We start from the raw sequence: 19,873 nt of genomic DNA, 5'->3' as shown, positions 1-19,873 counted from the left end.
TTAAAATGAGCGAGTGGGAGAGCATATTGTGAAATTTCAAAGACAATGGTCAAACTTATGGTGCAGCTTTTTACAGGTCATGTATTGACTAATATGCCACCTCAGCTCTCATGCTAAACCATTTTATATTCGTCATTTACGGTTTAATTAATTCAAATTAATAGTCATTTTCAATCTTAATCACCTAATCATGAATTTAAATGGGATTTGGTTGTTTTTTTAGCGGCCCAATTAAAATCTCCCAAATATATTACAAAACAATAGTTTATTAATGGGATTTTTTTTTAATTACCTTGTCGGAAAATATATTATTTAAACTAATAATTTCATATATATATATATATATAGTGTGTGTGTGTGTGTGTATGTGCGCGCGCGCGCGCGTGATACTATCACTATTGGGCCGCCATCAAGGCCCATTTATACAACATTTCAAACAGAACTTTGAATTGATTCCAAATACGCATCAGATATAATAAATATTCAGTGTTCTAATATCATGATAAACTACTGTTTTTCAGAAAAAAAATTGAGCTGTTGCAGTTGAAGGGCTGAAGGATGAGGCAGCCAGTATGCAAGTAGTAATCAGCAGCCTCATTAAATAATGCAGCCAATTGGTGTTTAACACCCAGTCTCTTATTGCATTGGGAAAAAAAGAGGAATTGAAAAGAACTTACTGCCTCAAGCTTTCAACAATGTAGGCAGCATACAAGTCCCTGCAAATGGAAATCATGAGTGAATTCATGATATAAGACCTAAAACTTGCAGAAGGGTCAATCAGAAAAGAAACATGGGAGCTTACATGGAGTATTTAATGGCATCAATGGCAGCCTCTGCTGGCAGGAAGTCTTCCACATCGACTTTCTTGTTCTCGTTCTTCTTGTCTTTTTAGTTCAAGAGATGTCAAGGAAAAAAAAATAGCATGTGTGGTGTAAGTATGAAGAAGAAGATTACCAATGAAACGTTTTCATAAACCATATATGGGTTCTAATGTAAATGCGTTTAAGAGGATACAGTCCTCGAAGAATCGGCGAATTTCGGCCAGCCGGTGTGGGGGAATCTCTTTGATGTCTTTATAGTGTCGGAATTCAGGGTCATCGGCACATACTGCTATGATTTTGTCATCTCTTTCTCCCTGATAAATCATGTGTAGGTTAGTTTAGAGGGGGAAAGAAATCATGGGTTGTTTAAAGCAGAAGGAAGCTGGTTTCATTGTTAAAAAGTATTTGTTTCTTTGAGCTTGGATAATTATAAACAGATTAAAGAAAAAGGGTCATATACTTGATCGATCATAGGCATCAATCCAATAGCACGAGCTCGGAGGAAAGATCCAGGCAGCACAGGCTCCTGTGCCACAGAGAAACAGAAGAACAGTAGTTAACGAAGATATTAAATCTCACAGAGAGACAATTCACTTTAACTTCATTGGATTTTACCTGCATCAGCACCAAAACATCCATAGGATCACTATCTTCACAAAGTGTGCGTGGGATGAAACCATAATTGTGTGGGTAAACAACTGATGAGTAAAGTACACGGTCGACCTATTTCCACAAATTTATACCCCGGTCAACTTTTCCATAAACAAATCCATACAAGAAACATCACATGACTACAGTTAAATATTTTGAGTTGATGTGAGACCCCACGTCTGTTGGAGAGGGAAATGAAACATTCCTTACAAGGGTGTGAAAACCTATTCCTAGTAGACGCGTTTTAAAACTGTGAGATTGACGGCGATACGTAACAGGCCAAAGCAGACAATATCTGTTAGCGGTATATTTGAGCTATAACAGTTAAATTGTATGCAAGAATGTCTCTATATTCCACACAGAATAGTTGACAAAACAATCACAAGACCGACAACAAACAACACTGCTTGATAGTCAAGAAGATTTATTATAGAAGTAAACAGCATCAAGGGTGTGGCCTATGGCGTTCTGAACCAGAGAATCATTGTATATGCAAGATCATGAGATTTTGAAAAGCTGTTCATTTGATTCAAACAGAACACATCTACCCTTATCCCAGACTTTCTAAATGAGAGGCCATCAAACTCGGGAACAGTTTGATGAAGCCAGTTTTACTTCTAAGAGAGTAGCCATTACTAATTAGATTTAGTCTAAAAGTAAAGAACAGTAAGAGAGTTCGAAGGTGAACACACTTTTATAAGGCCACTGGCCTTGTCCAGCTCATATTTAACCTTGCTGCCTTTGCCTATTTCAACAACCTGCCACACAGATAGTAATACTCAGTTTGGAGTTCGGTAGAAAGCAATATAACATAATTTCATATAATTGGCAACTCGTTTAAATAAATCTCAATTCAATTGTTAATTTCCCATCTACTTAAGCACTCCCTTATTGATTATCTCGACAATCAGCTCAAAGAACCAATCTCCTTGACACCTTCCAACAATTCTTTTTTTTTTTTTTTTTCCAAACGTTTTCAAGAATTAGCGCGGTAATTCTTAAGTACACCCAAGAACCTTACACAATTGAAAACTGACGGTGCACCGGGTCCTGAAATTACAAAATTGTGCATCAGTACTCGAGATGTAACGGAGATATACAAAATAGAAAAACCTCGAAAAAATCAAGAAACCTTGAGCATGTAGGACGTAGAGCTAAAGTCCATATACATTCAGTCGAAGAATCTCATTAAAAAAAAAAAAAGAAAATTACACATACCGATCTCCAAATCGTGCCAAGGGTGAGCGGCCATAGATCTCCGAGACATGGAAGAAAGGATTCTTTCATTGAGCCTAACCCTAGAGTATCCTGTATATCCAGAATTTTCTTCTCCAGCATCGTTTTCCATATTCACCTAGCACAATAGCTTTATATACGTGAACACTGGTTTCCAATTTATAAATAGGCATTAAACGTTTGAGCCAAAAGGGAAAGGTCGAAAGAGAACCAATAAGCGCATCCGAAGTGATTCATACAGCACAAAAAGCAAGAGAAAAAGGGACAAGGCAAGATTATCGGAACATAAAAAAGATCGGATAGGAACACTACGATCTAAGATTATGAAACTATTTTCAACGAATCAAACACTAACAAATTACGAAGAAATTTAATCACAACGAAAACACAACAGTATCATTCATGCACACGGATCAACAGTTGTGTACAGAAAAAGAAAAGGGCAGACAAATCTGCAAGAAATGGGAACTAGAAGAACTCAAGAAATTGCTTCCAAAATAGTTACCCAGTTTGAGAAGTATAAAAAAGAACAGAAAACTACCCTTCTTCTCCGTCCTCCACCTTCCCGAGAGACATGAACTCTGTTTTACTTCCCCATGGGATCAATCATTTAAGTTCAAAACCAAAATACAACAGTAAATCACATGGCGCCGAAAGCACAGAAATCAAATCGAATCAAATAAAGCCCACGGAGAAAAACAGAGAGAACGATTATCGTTTTCTCTAAACATATAATCAGAAATATGAGTATGGTCGACGGGGCATTCACTGAATCGCTACAACTGAAAGAACAATCACAAATAGCTCCGAAACAGAATAAAAGTAACAGATTAAAGGTATAAACATAAGAAACCTTGAACGATTAATCACTCACTCAGTAGCTGCGTCGAGATTAAGCTTGAATTCGGAAACGCACAAGCGATTCGAGCTGATTTGTGGCAATATATTATATTCCCAGTAGAGCAGGTGAAAAAGACGATGCCGAGGAAATTTTGGAAGGTGAAGACTCCGAGTCAATCTCGGTCGTTGAATATTACCGGAGTCAATCCTACGGTTGAGGTTCAAGACTCGTGTCAGAGTTCTGTTTTGGTGTTGGAATTTGGAACTTTTTTTCTTTTTGGAAGAACAACGAGAGTTCAGCCTTTAATTTCTATTTATTAAAAGTAAAATTCATTAAAACTATATAATATATATAAACTTAATTTTATTTTTTAGAATTGATTTATTATTCCTGCGTAAGCAACCAGATTGGACCGCTCATCATTTTTCTTCTTTTATTTTTTTTTAATAAAGGTATAAAAGGAAATAAATAATTTGCAAAGTTTTTATTTTTTTAATTCAAAACTGAAACATTTTCTTCTTTTTTTTAAATAAATTCATAAAAAGCTCGGTGTAAAAAAAAATATCCATAAAGTTTTAATAATATTTTAAAATAAAAAATAAAACCAATATTAAAAAGTTTGAAGACAATTTATAAGATATCGATAAATTATTTTTATCCGTAAATAACAGTAAAAAAAAAATAAAAAAAATCATTAGCAGAAAAACAAAAAAGATTGACATAATAATATCTAAACAACATTCAACAATCTTAATTTCTTTCATGAGTCGTAATGGTGAACTTTTGCTTTCTAAAAGGTTGAAATTGGAATGTAAAAGTATTTATAAAAAAAAGTCGAAGTTTACTAAACTTTTTTTTCTTTTAATTGAATGGAAAAATTAAAACAAATATGATTAAACATATACTTTAATTTAGGTTTAATATAAGTGGGGCAAGATGGTATTTTCAACCGTTTGCTTTTCCTCTTTAGCAGTTGCATATGGCAGCTAATTTTAAACCCAACTTATTCATCCACTCATAATATTTTCTTTTTCGGCTGACTTTATTTTTTTATATTTATTATTAAACTTTTAAATTACAAAACTTAAACTCTAAAATTTCAAATTTATATTTAATAGATTAATTAATATTTTAAAATTTGAATATGTTCGGTACACAATAAAAAAAATTATGGGCTTTGTTAAATATCATTTAGATAAAACTAAATTTGTTATTTGAATAAAATTGGTTAAGAAAATTGAAAATATTAATTTGGAAAATGGAAAAGCCAAATGGGTTCGTTTGGGCGTTGTGGTCAGTCAACGTGGCAATGCAACTACGTTGATTTGCCATTTTCTGAGAGATTTTCTCGGGAATTCTTTTCCCCTTTCTAATTTTCCGGGAAAATCTATTTTCTTGAACCCCGAAACATGGAATTGGATCCAACTCAATCAAACACCGAGTAATGTCGACACATATTTTACAACTCAATGAACTCAACTTCAACATCATAACCAAAGCAAACAAAAGAAGTGAACAGATTTCGAAATAATAATAATCTAACAAAAGAATCTAACAGAATATGAAATTAGGGATTAAGAAACGGAGGATCACATAAGGCACCCTCATCTCATCTCATTTCATCTCAGATCTCAACCAGAACCAAACCCTCTCTTCAGACGATTGCGAGTGAGCTAATTTCGTTGGGGGAAAACGCGAGAGGACAGCGTCGGAGGAGAACCCCGCTCGACGGAACAGAGACACAAGAAGAAAAGCTTTTTAAGAACGCGACGGAGGACTTCGCCGCGTTTTGGGATCCAGCGAGGAGCTTCCGCAACGACGACGGCAGCCATTACGGCACTGCTTTAGCAGTCGTGGACAACAGCGGAGGAGAAGTTTTTGGAGAACGAAGAAAAAAGGCGAGCGAATAGAAATAAGGAAGATGTAAGATAATAAAAGGGCTAAATTACAATTTTGTCCCTCATTTTTATGTTTTTGTTCTCCAACTTATCAAAAAAAAAATGTGTCAAATATCTGAAAATATTAGACATTTTCGACCTTAAATTTATTAAATACAAAATTAAAATTTTAAATTGAAAAATAATTTGTTACCACAGGAACTTATTATACATTTTATTAGATTTATTAAATATAAAATTAAAATTTCAAAATATTAGGTAAATTTAGAGACGTATTATAATTTTTTAATTAAATTTATAATTTAACATTTTAATAGTTTAGAGAGAGAGTTCATTAACTAAATTAATAATTTAACATTTAAGACGTTAAAAAGTATTTAAATTTTTAATTTTGTAATTATTAATTTTTTAAAAATATTCAACATTTTAAAAATTAACAAATGTAGACAAATTAAAATTTTGTGTAACACGACACTAAACACTCAATTCTAGATTTGTAAATAAAAAATACGGAATGAATCAATAATTTTTATTGAATATATAAATAAAATTTTTATTAATTTATTTATTGGTTAAAGGTAGGGAGGGTAAAAGTGGAAATATAATAATATTATTATTGTGGAATAGAATTACAGAAATAGACAGTAATGAACCAGACGCGCTGAGGACGCGTTTACTGACGCCTTGGGTCGCAAGTCCGAAACTGAACTAACTTCAGCTTTATTTTTATTTTTAATATATTAAGTTTATCATTCGATTACCTGCGGATTCGAACATTTTCATACCGTGAAGCCTTTTTTTTTTTGTATTACAAAATGAAATTTAAATATTAGTATCATATTTTAAAAAATATTTATTTAACTTTCAAAATTAATATTAATATTTTTAAAAATTTGATGGTTATTCTCCAAATTTAATAAATTGAAGGAGTTTATATAGACTTTTGTCTATATATTGATGATTGCTAATAAAAAAAAAAATAGTATTTTTTATTTTTTAATTTAAAAATATTGTTGAAAATTTTTAATTAATTTAAACCTCTTAATTTGGTTTACTTTAAATAGGACGATAATTTCCCAATTAAACGAAAATGGTGATTAAGTGAGGTTTATGTGCATACCATTTATATTGTTTTTCTATTTATTTTACATTTAATTTTGTTTCTGTTTTTGTGTTTTTTAATTTGTATTTTAAAGATTATTTGTATCATTTCTAATTCATTCTATTTGGCTGGAAATTTTGTTGAAGCACTCCCCGATCTTCTCACAGTGGTCACTGGAAGCGCCGCCATGGAAGCTCCAGTCAGGGCATTTCGTCCCTGCGTTCTTAATCGCCACCTCTTCACAAAGACAATTCCTCAATCGCGCCTCGTTTCATTTCCTGAATCTAATCGGACCGCGATTTTGCGGCAATCTTCAACCTATTTCCATTTCCCTCCTCGGAAGTGCCTCGGTCTCAAATTTTCACTCTCACTCAATCTTTCTCATTGCTCTTCCTCGTCCTTTGGATCCACTGCATCTTCTATTGGCTCCAGCGCTTTTAATTTTCTTTCTTCTTTACCCTCATTACAATCTTTGGGGTCTCAATTCGCGCCTGATTACTCCAATTCGTTTCTATCTGACTCGAACGGCAGTGCCTGGACTTGGAATCGAGCTTCAGACAGTGCAATTGGAAACAACGTGGGGGCTTTGGGGGGCGAAAAGGGAGAGGCGACTGTTGTGTTGTTAGGTTGGCTTGGGGCAAAGACTAAGCATCTGAGGAGGTACGTGGAGTGGTACAATGCGAGGGGTATCAACGCCTTGACGTTTGTGCTTGATCCGAGAGAGTTTCTTTGGTTCGCGTTGAGTCGAAAAGTTGAGCAGCGGATTTCGGATTTGGCAACTGAACTCATTTCTTGGTTATCAGATGGGGAAGAGAATCATAAGGATCGGCGCCTGATTTTTCACACTTTTAGCAACACGGGCTGGTTTGTGTATGTTGAATTATGTTATCGGTATCCCATTGCTGTTTTCTTTTCTTTTCTTTTTTTGTCAACATAGAATTAGCTCTGTTCCCTTTTGTTTTCTTCTGCAGATACGGAGCCATTCTTGAAATTTTGCAAGGGCGGGAAGATTTGTTGGAGAAGATTAAAGGGTGCATTGTTGACTCTGGAGGAGGGGATCCGTTGAATCCTCAGGTTTGTGAACTGATTTGTAGAAGGAGTTCTAAATTATTTACTGCGTTCTTTCAACTGATGGAAACACATCTGCATGTCAATGAACTCTTAACCATCTCTGAATTTATCATCACAATGAAGGATTTAGAGGTGAAAAAATAGTAGGAACTGGCTATTGCCCTTTAAATATCATATGATCTGAATCTCAAGCCTCCATTTCTCTCTGTTCCTTCTTTCTTGCTTTAGTTCCAAAATTGTTCAGATCAGATTGCCATGATTGTACCTGCAAATTTTCATCTTGATAATGATTATTTACCCAAGATCTCATTAAAAATGTACAGATCCCAGTTTTCTAAGGCTTCTAAATGGTTGCAAAACCACAAATTTTGGTTGAACTTTTGCTTGGTATAAACTATTGAAGCATATACAAACAACTAGTTAGGTCGTTTAAGCATTAATACAACAGTATATAACTAACAGGCTTTTATCCAATCTGAATTTGATAGCATGCTTTCGTGTTATATATTTCGCAACCGAGCAAAATACTTTTTTATAATTTGTTTCTGCCTTTCTCGTCTGATTTAGCTCTAAGATAACAACCATAACAACTCAAGCCCACCACCAGCAGATATTGTCTCGTTGAGGCTTTTCCTTTCGAGACTTCCCTTCAAGATTTTAAAACGTGTTTGTTGTGGAGAGGTTTCCACACCTTTATAAAGAATGTTTCGATCCCCTCTCCAACCGATGTGGGATCTCACAATCCACCTCCCTTGGGGGCCCAGCATCCTCGCTGGCACACCGTCCGCCGTCCCATTTGTAATAGTCCAAGCCTACCGCTAGCAGTTATTATCCATTTTAGCCCGTTACGTATTGCCCTTAGTCTCACGATTTTAAAACACGTCTTAAAATTGTGAGGCTGATGACGTTACATAATGGGCCAAAGCGGACTATATATGCTAGCAGTGGGCTTAGACTTGGGCTGTTACAACAACTAGGATGCTTTCATCTAATCTGTTTTTCTTTTTCCATTTTATCCCATCCATAGTGGAAGATTGATATATGATTTCATCTCTACTACGAACAATGGCAGATTTGGGCAGCTGGGTTTTCTGCAGCCATTCTCAAGAAAAACAGTTCTTCTACATCTCCAATGGTTAGTGGAAAGGAAATAGACAAGAAACCTCTTGTATTGGAAACCTTTGTTCTGTCATCATTGGAGAATTTTTTCTCGGTTGCTTTGAAGTTTCCCGACGTCGACAAGTAAGCTTTCTTATTATTTGAAGACATGGATGGAAACATTTTCGCTCGAGGATCGAATGGTGTCATGTACTTATCATATGAATGCATATTAATTGTTGAGAAATGAACATTTCCTTGCAGGAGGTTGAAGAAGATTGTTTCACTTCTTACAGAGTACCAGCCTTCGTATCCTGAGCTTTATCTGTACAGTTCAGGAGATAAAGTTGTACCCTTCGAGTCAATCGAGCTTCTTATCGAGAAGAGGAAGAAGACAGGAACGAAGGTTTTGTCGTACAACTTCGGCTCGTCACCGCATGTTGACCACTACAGGACGTACCCTGATATATACTCATCACAGCTTCACAAATTCTTGGTAGAGTCTTTTGCTTCATAGGTTGCACATGGCAGATGGGAGCGTTTGGATGAAATTTAGAAGGAAATGATATCATTTCACTAGAGCAATGATTGGATTAGCTAACGCTTTTAACGCTTACATTTGCAGAGACTGCTAATAGTTCTCTGCTCATACAGAAATACATAGATTTCAGACACACTTGTTAGCTGTGACTTGTGAGACAATTCAAATAGGATGAACAGCGTAATGAAAATAAAAGCAGGGTCTTTGTTACTCGAATAGAATATAATAATATCTATACTCTCCATGAAGAATAAATTAATGTTTTCCATATAAAGTCTTTATTTTTTCTGGACTAAAGTATAGTATTTTTTTTCTCTTTTTAAAACTGATGCTTTCAATTAGCTAAAACTTTTTACTCTTATAATACTATTATTTAAAAAATATTTATGAAATTTTAAAAGTAATATCAACCTCATTTACCTATATAGAAAATTTAAAAAAAAAAAAACTGTTTATTGACATTTTATAAATTATATTTAAACCTTTTAGTGTTACTTTTCAATATTTGTGAGTAGTTTTGAAACATAATACCATGGGTAAAGGTATTTTTTTTTTTAAATTATTTTTGAAATAAAGTGTTAACGTTTCCATGAATAACAGAGGTAAGAGTACTTTTTAACATTTTTAGTTTAAAGATAATTTTTAAATTTTTTTTAAAAAAATGTTAGGGGCATTATTTGAAACTCTTACCAGTTTGGAAATATTTTTCAGACAAAGTGTAAAGTTGAAAGGTGATTTTATTAATTTAACATTTTTAATTTACTAAAGTGAATATAATTCAATAGGAACTAACACGTAATCTTTTAACACTAATCTTTGTCAAATGTATGGTAATTCAATTATTATATTAAAAAAATATATTATAACAAAACTTTGTCTATTATATTTTAATTACTAGAAGAATATATTTTTGGGAATGGGAATGGTGATCTTTTCTTCTCTTTTCTTCTAAATCTGAGAAAAAGAATAGTAATCGTGGCGTGTCAAAGTTAAATTATGATTCATAAATTCAAGAATTCATTAATACAAAATTTATTAGTCATTTAAAAAAAAGCCCCAACATTAATTAACTAAATTAATTTCAAAATAAATTTTACAGTGGCAAGTCATGGGCGTTTTATTTCCCGCCTGCACGACCATCGTAACTGCCCGATCGATCATGGTGGAGTAACTGTCTTCAATGAACCAACGGCTACTTCTCCAATTTAACCAAATTTCAAATTCCAATCCCATTTTTAAACCCACAAACCTCTCGGTAAGGGGAAAAAAAAGATAAGAATTCTGGTCAAAACTCCCCCCAATATTCAAATTTCTTGTGAATTTCTGAACCACCAACCCCACAAGGTAGGTTTCTCTTCCCTTTTCTTTTCAATTCTTTTGAATTTCTTTCTGGCTAACAGTCTTGAATCTTGCAGAGCAGAACCAAATCGGCCAAGATGAACGATTTGATGACGAAATCGTTCTTAAGTTATGTGGAATTGAAGAAACAGGCGCAGAAGGAAGCCGCATGCGGCGGCGGCTTCGACATTGAATCCGGCCGCCAAGAACTCAATCCGACGGAAGAACAGAACCTGTCTCTGTTTTTCGGACAAGTCGACGAAATCAAGACCCAAATGGAAGAGACAACCAATCTCTTGAACGACATTCAAAAACTAAATCAAGAAGCCAAATCAACCCACAACGCGAAAATCCTCCGCGGATTAAGAGACCGAATCGACTCCGATATGGTCTCAATCCTCCGCAGAGCAAAACTCCTTAAAGAAAAATTGGCCTCTCTCGACCAATCCAACGCCGTCAACCGCCTGGTATCCGTCGCATACGGCGAAGGAACCACCGTGGACCGGACAAGATCTTCAATCACCAACGGACTGAGAGTGAAATTGAGAGAAATGATGATGGAATTCCAGTGTTTGAGAGAAAAAGTTGTGGCGGATCACAAGGAGGATTTGAGAAGAAGATATTTTAGTGCAAATGAGGAACAACCCAGTGAAGAACAGATTGAGAAGATTATGTCTGGGAGTCTGAAATTGGATTCGTTTGGAGGGAATTTGAGCGAGGCCGAGTTGAGAGACCGAGTCAGGCACGAGTCAGTGATGGATATACAGAGGAGTTTGAATAAACTTCATCAAGTGTTTTTGGATATGGCGATTCTGGTTGAGAGTGAAGGGGAGAAGATAGAGAACATTGAGGAGAATGTGGCGAAAGCTGGGAAGTTCATCAATGGCGGAACTCGAAGCCTTTACTATGCGAACCAGATGAAGAGGAAGAACAAGAAGTGGGTGTATTGGATTTGGGCCGTCATTTTTGTTATATTGCTTATTTGCATTGTTTCAATGTTGGTCATTTAAAGTTTTCTTTCTTACTCCCTTTTTAGCATTTCTCAGACATTTTTCAACACAAAATTATATGATCGTCCTGATCATGAAATTCCTACGAAAATATACGCCCGTTTTAGGCACGAAATTCAAATCTATTTGAAATATATGTCTACATCAATTGAACTAAGTAATGGGTAAATTTTAAAATTTGCTCTTTAAAGAGATAATGGAAATTGGTTATTTGATGGCCACAGACAAGACACACGTGATCCATTCAGAATTTCCAAGAGGAACGCCTAGTATATGTGGATAGTTGATATGAAATCATCGTCATGTTCGCTCTAAAAGCAGAGTCCCCAGTGCAATCGACATGGGCTCAGACCATGTCTCTGCTCGAAAACTGCTCAAACATGAAGCAATTGAAAGAAATTCATGCTCAAATGATTAGAACAGGCACAGCGACAGAACCCAAATTAGCCACCAAGCTTCTAACCCTCTGCATTTCGCCCCATTTCGGTGATTTGCATTACGCGCAAAGGGTCTTCAATGGAATCTCCAGCCCCACCACTTTCATGTGGAACGCCATGATAAGAGCGTATTCTAACAGTAATGAACCAGAATTAGCATTTCTTTTGTATCGTCAGATGCTTTCTTCTTCGGTACCGCACAATTCCTACACCTTCCCTTTCTTGCTCAAAGCTTGTCGTAATTTTTCGGCCATGAGTGAGGCCCTTCAAGTACATGGACTGGTAATCAAACTGGGATTTGGGTCGGATGTTTTTGCGTTGAATGCTCTGCTTCATGTGTACGCTTTATGTGGTGACATTCAGTATGCACGCCAACTGTTTGATAATATTCCTGAAAGAGATATCGTTTCTTGGAACATAATGATTGATGGGTATATCAAATCTGGGGACGTAAAAACGGCTTATGGGGTTTTCTTGGACATGCCCTTGAAGAATGTGGTCTCCTGGACGTCGTTGATTTCGGGGCTTGTTGAGGCAGGACTGAACGTAGAAGCTTTGAGTCTTTGTCATGAGATGCAGAATGCAGGATTTGAGCTTGATGGTGTTGCTATTGCGAGTTTGCTCACTGCTTGTGCAAATCTTGGAGCATTGGATCAAGGAAGATGGCTCCATTTCTACGTGCTCAACAATGGAGTCCATGTTGATCGGGTAATTGGCTGTGCTCTGGTGAATATGTACTTAAAATGTGGGGATATGGAAGAAGCCTTACGGGAGTTTGGGAAACTGAAGGGTGATCAGAAAGATGTGTATGTTTGGACGGCCATGATTGATGGCTTTGCTATTCATGGCCGTGGGGTGGAAGCTCTGGAATGGTTTAAACGAATGCTGAGAGAAGGAATAAGACCAAATTCCATCACTTTCACTGCAGTTTTGAGGGCCTGCAGCTATGCCGGACTGGTTGAAGAAGGAAAAGTGTTATTTGAGAGCATGATGAGTGTTTATAACTTGAGCCCATCTATTGAGCATTATGGGTGTATGGTTGATCTTTTGGGTCGAGCTGGGCTGCTGGAGGAAGCGAAGGAGTTGATCAAGACGATGCCCATGGAACCTAATGCTATAATATGGGGAGCTTTGCTTAAGGTATGTGGAAAATTTTTATATTCTTACGTTTTCAAACATATGTTTGGTGTTTTATTTACACTTCGAGATGATACTTAGTGAGTTATAAGAATGTACACCTTTTCAACCGATGTAGGATCTCTAGGGAATCCGCTCTTCTTTCCAATCGATGTAGGATCTCACAATCCACCTTTGTTCGGGGCTTAGTGTCTTTGCTACCTTATTTACCGATGTGAGATCTCTAAGAACTTCGTTCGATGTGTGATCTCATAGTCCACCTCCCTTTGGGGCCAGCCTCCTCGTTGGCACTCGTTTCCCTCTCCAATCGATGTGGGATCTCACAATCTACTCCCTTCGAAGCCCAACATCCTCGTTGGCACGCCGCCGAGTGTATGGCTCTGATACTATTTGTAATATCCTAAACCCACCGCTAACAGATATTGTCTCTTTGGGCTTTCTCTCAAAGTTTCTGAAACGTGTGTACTAAGAATAAGTTTTCACACTCTTGTAAAGAATACTTCGTTCCCCTCTTCAAACCGATATAGGATCTTAAAATCTTCTTCTATTCAGTGACCTTATTCTTATAAAATTGAGTTGAGAATCTACAAAAGCTTACCACTCCTTCCTCCTTGTTCAGGCCTGTAGGATCCATAGAGACTTTCTGGTAGGTGGCCAAATTGGAGCCCACCTGGTGGAGGTTGATTCAGATCACAGTGGGCGGTATATTCAGCTGGCCACCATTTTAGCTGCAGAAGGTAAATGGAAAGAAGCAGCTGAAGTGAGGTTGAAAATGAAAAATTTGAGACTCCCAATTCCTCCAGGAAAGAGTTCCATAACTTTGAATGGCGTTGTTCATGAATTTCTAGCTGGGCATCAAGATCATCCACAGATGGAGCAGATTCTTCACAAACTAAACCAGGTTGTAGAGAGGCTACGGCAACACGAAGGGTACTCCTAAAACACCATTAAATCCATAAACTTAAGCCAATAATGATTTATTATTAATACTCTTCTTCAACAGTTATGAACCTGCAACTAAAGACTTACTGCTTGATCTTGAGAGTGAGGCCAAAGAGACTGCAGTGGCACAACATAGTGAAAAGTTGGCTATTGCTTTTGGATTGATCAACACAAAACCTGGATCAACGATTCGAGTTGTAAAGAACCTTAGGGTCTGTGAAGATTGTCACGTCGTTGCGAAGCTCATATCTCAGATCTATCGTAGAGAGATCATAATGCGAGATAGAGTTCGATTCCACCATTTTAGAGGAGGGAATTGTTCTTGCAACGATTACTGGTAGAGCAGGCAAGATAAGAATGTTGTTCTTTTGGTGGTTCTCAGTTCTCAAGGACAAGGCTCCTAGATGGCATGAACGGTTGGGAATCACGATTCTCCACAATGATATGATATTGTCTACTTTGAACATAAACTCTTAAACTTTGCTTCGGGCTTCCCCAAAAGGCCTCATGCCAATAGAAATAGTATTCCCACTTATAAACCTATGATCTTCCACTAAATTAACCGATGTGGAACTCACTCCCAATAATTCTCAACCATGCTCCCCTCAAACAAAGTATACTATAAACCACTAAATTAACCAAAGTGAGACTCACTCCTAATAATCCTCAACATGAACAATTTTAATGCTGGTGCCTGAACTTTAGAGGGCGAGTTATAGTGGCCATCGCTCCCGCTCTCTGTCTTCCGAGCCTCGGTGATCTGTTTGAGCAGCTTTGACACCAAAGCAGCCTGTGAATAGCAAGCAATAACATCCAATTCTCAGTGACTCAGAATTTTGTGTTTAAACGGAATGAAATTGAAAATTTTAAATAACTAAAATATCATCTGGACAATAATTTCATTAGATAATTAATAAAAAAAATAAAAATAAAAAGTTTATGGATCTAGATATTTTTTAATATTTAGGGATAAATAGAAACAATTTATAATTTTTATTTTATTCAAGATCCACCCATTAGTTCATTTTATTTTGGGCCTTCTTTTTCTTCTGCTCGTTGATGGGCGACCCACTCGTAAGTCCTGCCCATTTCTGGCCCTCTCTCTCTCTCTTAAACCCTATGGCGCTGCAACCGCATGAAGACGGAGGTTTAAACCTTGGCGCACCAGTCATAGAAACCTCGCGATTTTTATGTTCTTGTTCAATCAAGAAGACAACTCCTATGTTCTGGTGGTATTGAAGCAGTTTCATTACCAGTAGTTCATGTAAGCTGAATTTTTAGAGCTTCTATTTCTTGAACATATGGCTGTCTCTAGATTATCCGCCTGCGTAGCTATGGCTGCGGCTGCTGCATCCTTGCCCACGATCGCCAACCACGCCTACGCCGACTCTCCATTTCGATTCTCGCCTTTCTCTTCTTCGCAGGTTTCTCAGGAGGACAAGTCTTCCGATGACAAATCAGACGCGAAACCTGCGGTTGAGGAGCCGAGTAAGTCTGGTTTTGATGCTGAAGCATTGGAGAGAGGTGCTAAAGCTCTCCGAGAAATCAATAGTTCCCCCAACGCTAAACAGGTGTTGCTTCATTTTTTGTTTAATTTGTTCCATGTTTTGGTCGGTTTTGTGGAAGATAATTGAAGAAGATATGGAGTGGATGTTTGAGGTTCTGAATTCAATTTTCTCCAATCTTTCTTAGTATCGAGTGTTTAGTTTGTGGCGTTTTTCTTGTTCTGGTATTTAAGAACGGGAGTGTTCAATGAAATTTTGTTTTCAGCTGTTGAATGACGTGAAATCCAAGTTCTTTGCTCTTTATTGCTTTTAACTTGTGTTATTTCTGTGTAGGTTTTTGAGCTGATGAAAAAGCAGGAACAGGCGCGTCTTGCTGAGTTGGCCGCTGAAAAGGCTCATTACGAAGTCATTCAAGCTCAAGCTGATATAGTAGGTTCTTATCTATGTTACTACTTGATAATGTTTCTAGAACTTTTGAGCCTTTCATCTTGGCATAAGCAGATGTTGCTGCTCTTTTGATTTGATTTTCCACATTCTCTGGTCTGAACTATTATTGGTTTGCAAATAATAAGATACTTGAACAAGTTAGCCTCTGGTGTCTAGTCTATATATGTATTCCTTCTGTATTGGGTTAACTCTAGTTCTTTCACTCGCAGGAGAGACAACGGAAATTGGCTGAAGAACAAAGAAATCTAATCCAACAACAAGCACAGGCTAAGGCACAAATGCTGCGCTATGAAGATGAGTTGGCCAGAAAAAGAATGCAGGTGGCTTGGTTCTAAAATGTTCTCCAGTTTAAGGATGAGTTGACAAATGCATGTTAAGAATGGAAGAGTTTGGTTGTGCATGTAAGCGTTTTGTTATTGATGCCATATTATTCTTTGCAGACTGACCACGAAGCTCAAAGGCGACATAATGTTGAGTTAGTTGGAATGCAAGAACAATCATCCATAAGAAAAGAACAAGCAAGACAAGTAACTGAGGAGCAGATACAAGCACAACAGCGCCAGACTGAGAAAGAGAGAGCTGAAATTGAACGGGAAACCATAAGAGTGAAGGCTATGGCAGAAGCTGAGGGTCGTGCACATGAAGCAAAGCTGACTGAAGACCATAACCGCAGAATGCTAATGGAACGAATTAGTGGCGAGAAAGAAAAATGGCTTGCTGCAATTAACACGACTTTTAGTCATATTGAAGGTGGGATTTAATTTTTATTGATAAGCATATGATGGGTTCATGCATGGTATTGGATTGATAATTTCATTATACTGATGGGTTTATTGTGTTCTAATTTAGAAGATGACATGAGAGGCTCCTTTTGTTAGGGATCTGAAAGTTTATTTCTTATTTCTACGCTCTATTTTAGGAACTCTTTTCCAGATAAATCAATTGATCTCTATATGTCTAAAGTTTATGTAACTTGAGGCATCAAGAAACTTTGGGAGGCATAATATACAAGTAATAGATTAGCATTTTTCCTGTATTAGTTTGATGTCACATTTGTCTCTGGTTTTCTCACAAGATACCTTATCTATTTACTTCTGACTGAATTGTGTAGGGAGTGTGAGGATTTTACTGACCGATCGCAATAAGTTGGTTATGGCTGTTGGTGGAGCTACTGCATTAGCTGCGGGAGTTTACACTACCAGGTGATAGTTTCACGAACTAATTAGACATTATACCTTGCATTTAAACTTTAGTTTCTTCACGTTCACAAGCCTCAACTTGATATTCATCTGCTAATTACTTGACGAACTTTCTAAATCCCTTCTTTCACTAGAGAGAGGTGTGAAAGTGAAAATGTCACCACCGATCCTGCAAGATTGGAACCATATACACATGATCAACATACAAATCTGTGATTTTTAGTCTTTATCCTCCCTGATTTTAAGCTCAATCTGCTATCTAATCATTCTCCATTTTTTCCCACCTGGTTTACAGGGAAGGTGCTAGAGTTGTCTGGGGTTATGTGAATAGGTTATTGGGGCAACCGTCACTCATTAGAGAATCCTCTGTTACGAGATTTCCAGGTTCCAAGATAATACCCTGGGTAAAGAACAAAGCTGTTGCATTTTCTACGGGAGCTGGGGCTGCAGCTCTCGCTGAAAATAAAAATAGTCTTGGGAATATTGTCCTCCATCCTTCACTGAAAAGGAGAATTGAACAACTTGCTAGAGCTACTGCAAACACCAAAGCTCACGAGGCACCCTTCCGTAATATGCTATTTTATGGACCTCCTGGGACCGGTAAAACTATGGTTGCAAAAGAGATTGCTCGAAAATCAGTAAGATGTTAACCAATACCCTGATTCTTTGCACATGTTTTAGGCACTGTACCCTGATTCTTTGCACTTGTTTTAGGCGTTGATTTTCTTTCATGTTCTATGAATGGAAACTTTGAATAGTTCGTTGACTTGTTGCAGATTATTGACTGGATAGAATATGCTTCTCCTAGATAGTTTTAGAGTACTGATATGATATCATTCAGCACAGCAGATTTAGTTCAAACACTCTTAGTGCCATGAAATGATAGAATCAGTCGGTTCAACGCCACTATCACGTTGCTTGTTTTGATCTCTCTAGTTCCTTTTGTTTACGCAGGGTTTGGATTATGCCATGATGACTGGTGGAGATGTTGCACCTTTGGGCCCACAAGCCGTTACTAAAATACACCAAATATTTGACTGGGCTAAAAATTCAAGGAAAGGCCTATTGCTTTTCATCGACGAGGCGGATGCTTTTCTCTGCGAGTAAGTCCCCCACCTCTACCCTCACACTGCACAACGAAAACGATTAAGCACCATGTAAAAGTCATCATTGGATTCTCTGTTAAGTTCTTCTTTGAGCTTTTTGTTCCAAGTTCCCTTAATGTTGGATTATTAGCATGAAAGTTCATTTTTAGCAGAAATGTAAGGGTGTGCCTTGGATAGCATGTTTATAACGGAATCATCTTCAAGTGACCATTTTACAAAACTTGGTTTGTTCTCAATGCAGGCGCAACAGTACACGGATGAGTGAAGCTCAGCGAAGTGCTCTAAACGCATTGCTATTCCGAACTGGTGATCAGTCGAGAGATATAGTTCTTGTACTTGCAACAAACAGACCAGGCGATCTTGACAGTGCTGTGACTGACCGAATGGATGAAGTGATTGAGTTCCCACTCCCTGGTGAGGAAGAGCGCTTCAATCTGCTGAAGCTTTATCTAAACAAGTACCTAAGCAATCAAAATGAGGACACATCCAAGCGAGGTTTCTCATTCAAGAAAAGCCCCCAACAAATAATCATAAGAGACATCACCGACGATGTGCTCCGAGAAGCAGCCCGAAAAACTGAAGGGTTCTCAGGCCGTGAGATCGCAAAGCTCATGGCCGGCGTTCAGGCAGCTGTTTACGGGCGGCCAGACTGTGTTTTGGACTCCACATTATTAAACGAGATCGTTGATTATAAGGTAACTGAGCATCACCAAAGATTAAAGCTAGCTGCTGAAGGTGGTCACCCAGCTTAGTTGAGGACTCCGTTTATTGTAATATCGCTTTCAGGGAAGAGATTTAATTTTGTGTTCAGTGTTGACAGGGCCAACTTTCTACCTCATGTTTCAGCCCATTATTTTCGTTGGTTACGACCATTCCAATTCTGTAGTTAAAATATTCATTCACCTTACCCTGAGTTCATGGGTTAAAAACTCAAATTTTGGAATTTGGGTCAAGTGCAGGCCCAAGGCCCATCGAAGGTAGATTCGATTTATATATTTCCTACGACAATAAAGATTCTTATTATCCATAGAACCATCGAAGCTACCCGACGATCAATAGATTTTTGCGAGTTGCGACATCTTTTTCACCTGCTGTTCTTACTCGGAGATTGAACACCAATTTTCACTCGCACACAATTCAGTTCAATGAGTTCCTACACTGGATTGTACCTAATGCAGACGAAGCACGAAAGCTCTTGCGTTTCATCGGAGCATCATGTCGGCGGTGGCGGATCCGGTGATCTGACGGATACTATGATGATCGTCGGCGGACTTACTTTTCATTTTATATAAGTTGTTTTTGATAATGGACCGTCTTTGCTATCACGGAGGAACCAGCTGTGACGGTGGAAGGAGGTTGCTGCGTGTGCGGCGACACGCGTCGATCTGGTGGCCCAGTCCCCGTCTTCCATGGTTTCAAGTATTTGCCACGTTTTTTTCCTCTCAGTTTGAAACTTCCTTTCATTTTTCTTTCCTTTTGCCCTTCTGCTTCTC

The 19,873-nt window shown here is 37.5% G+C and overlaps 5 protein-coding genes across 9 annotated transcripts; 4 read left to right on the top strand and 1 right to left on the bottom strand.

Annotated features, from left to right (window-relative positions):
* Positions 1–430: 430 nt before the first annotated feature.
* On the bottom strand, positions 431–3,721 carry LOC111453863 (soluble inorganic pyrophosphatase). 5 transcript variants are annotated; one of them, XM_023095136.1, is made up of 9 exons: positions 3,562–3,648; positions 2,691–2,826; positions 2,494–2,522; positions 2,165–2,230; positions 1,437–1,544; positions 1,282–1,347; positions 1,015–1,135; positions 803–884; positions 431–716 (listed from the first exon to the last, which is right to left on the bottom strand). In XM_023095136.1, exons 2-9 carry the CDS (start codon positions 2,818–2,820, stop codon positions 674–676), a joined length of 645 nt encoding a protein of 214 aa, XP_022950904.1. In that variant the 5' UTR covers positions 2,821–2,826; positions 3,562–3,648; the 3' UTR covers positions 431–673. The 5 variants fall into 5 exon arrangements, with proteins under 5 accessions (XP_022950904.1, XP_022950905.1, XP_022950906.1 ...); XM_023095137.1 differs by having other exon boundaries at positions 674–716; positions 3,583–3,721; XM_023095138.1 differs by having other exon boundaries at positions 674–716; positions 2,691–2,838; positions 3,583–3,687.
* A 2,933-nt stretch (positions 3,722–6,654) lies between these two features.
* On the top strand, positions 6,655–9,480 carry LOC111453067 (transmembrane protein 53). Its single transcript, XM_023094008.1, has 4 exons — positions 6,655–7,419; positions 7,521–7,623; positions 8,693–8,862; positions 8,983–9,480. Exons 1-4 carry the CDS (start codon positions 6,737–6,739, stop codon positions 9,233–9,235), a joined length of 1,209 nt encoding a protein of 402 aa, XP_022949776.1. The 5' UTR covers positions 6,655–6,736; the 3' UTR covers positions 9,236–9,480.
* Positions 9,481–10,678: 1,198 nt separating this feature from the next.
* LOC111453069 (syntaxin-112) lies at positions 10,679–11,693 on the top strand. Its single transcript, XM_023094010.1, has one exon. The coding sequence runs from the start codon at positions 10,696–10,698 to the stop codon at positions 11,605–11,607; it is 912 nt and encodes a 303-aa protein (XP_022949778.1). The 5' UTR covers positions 10,679–10,695; the 3' UTR covers positions 11,608–11,693.
* A 144-nt stretch (positions 11,694–11,837) lies between these two features.
* On the top strand, positions 11,838–14,665 carry LOC111453066 (pentatricopeptide repeat-containing protein At5g66520). Its single transcript, XM_023094006.1, has 3 exons — positions 11,838–13,184; positions 13,801–14,111; positions 14,185–14,665. Exons 1-3 carry the CDS (start codon positions 11,910–11,912, stop codon positions 14,462–14,464), a joined length of 1,866 nt encoding a protein of 621 aa, XP_022949774.1. The 5' UTR covers positions 11,838–11,909; the 3' UTR covers positions 14,465–14,665.
* Positions 14,666–15,240: 575 nt separating this feature from the next.
* On the top strand, positions 15,241–19,412 carry LOC111453065 (ATPase family AAA domain-containing protein 3). The gene is made up of 8 exons (XM_023094005.1): positions 15,241–15,694; positions 15,962–16,057; positions 16,285–16,395; positions 16,516–16,825; positions 17,187–17,277; positions 17,570–17,912; positions 18,229–18,377; positions 18,622–19,412. The coding sequence occupies exons 1-8, from the start codon at positions 15,425–15,427 to the stop codon at positions 19,130–19,132; spliced, it is 1,881 nt and encodes a 626-aa protein (XP_022949773.1). The 5' UTR covers positions 15,241–15,424; the 3' UTR covers positions 19,133–19,412.
* Positions 19,413–19,873: the final 461 nt, after the last annotated feature.

The sequence above is a fragment of the Cucurbita moschata genome, unplaced genomic scaffold (assembly GCF_002738365.1).
Source record: "Cucurbita moschata cultivar Rifu unplaced genomic scaffold, Cmos_1.0 Cmo_Scf00015, whole genome shotgun sequence".
Taxonomy (NCBI): domain Eukaryota; kingdom Viridiplantae; phylum Streptophyta; class Magnoliopsida; order Cucurbitales; family Cucurbitaceae; genus Cucurbita; species Cucurbita moschata.
Note: the sequence above shows the minus strand (reverse complement) of the source record. Positions and strands in the feature narration are given on the sequence as shown.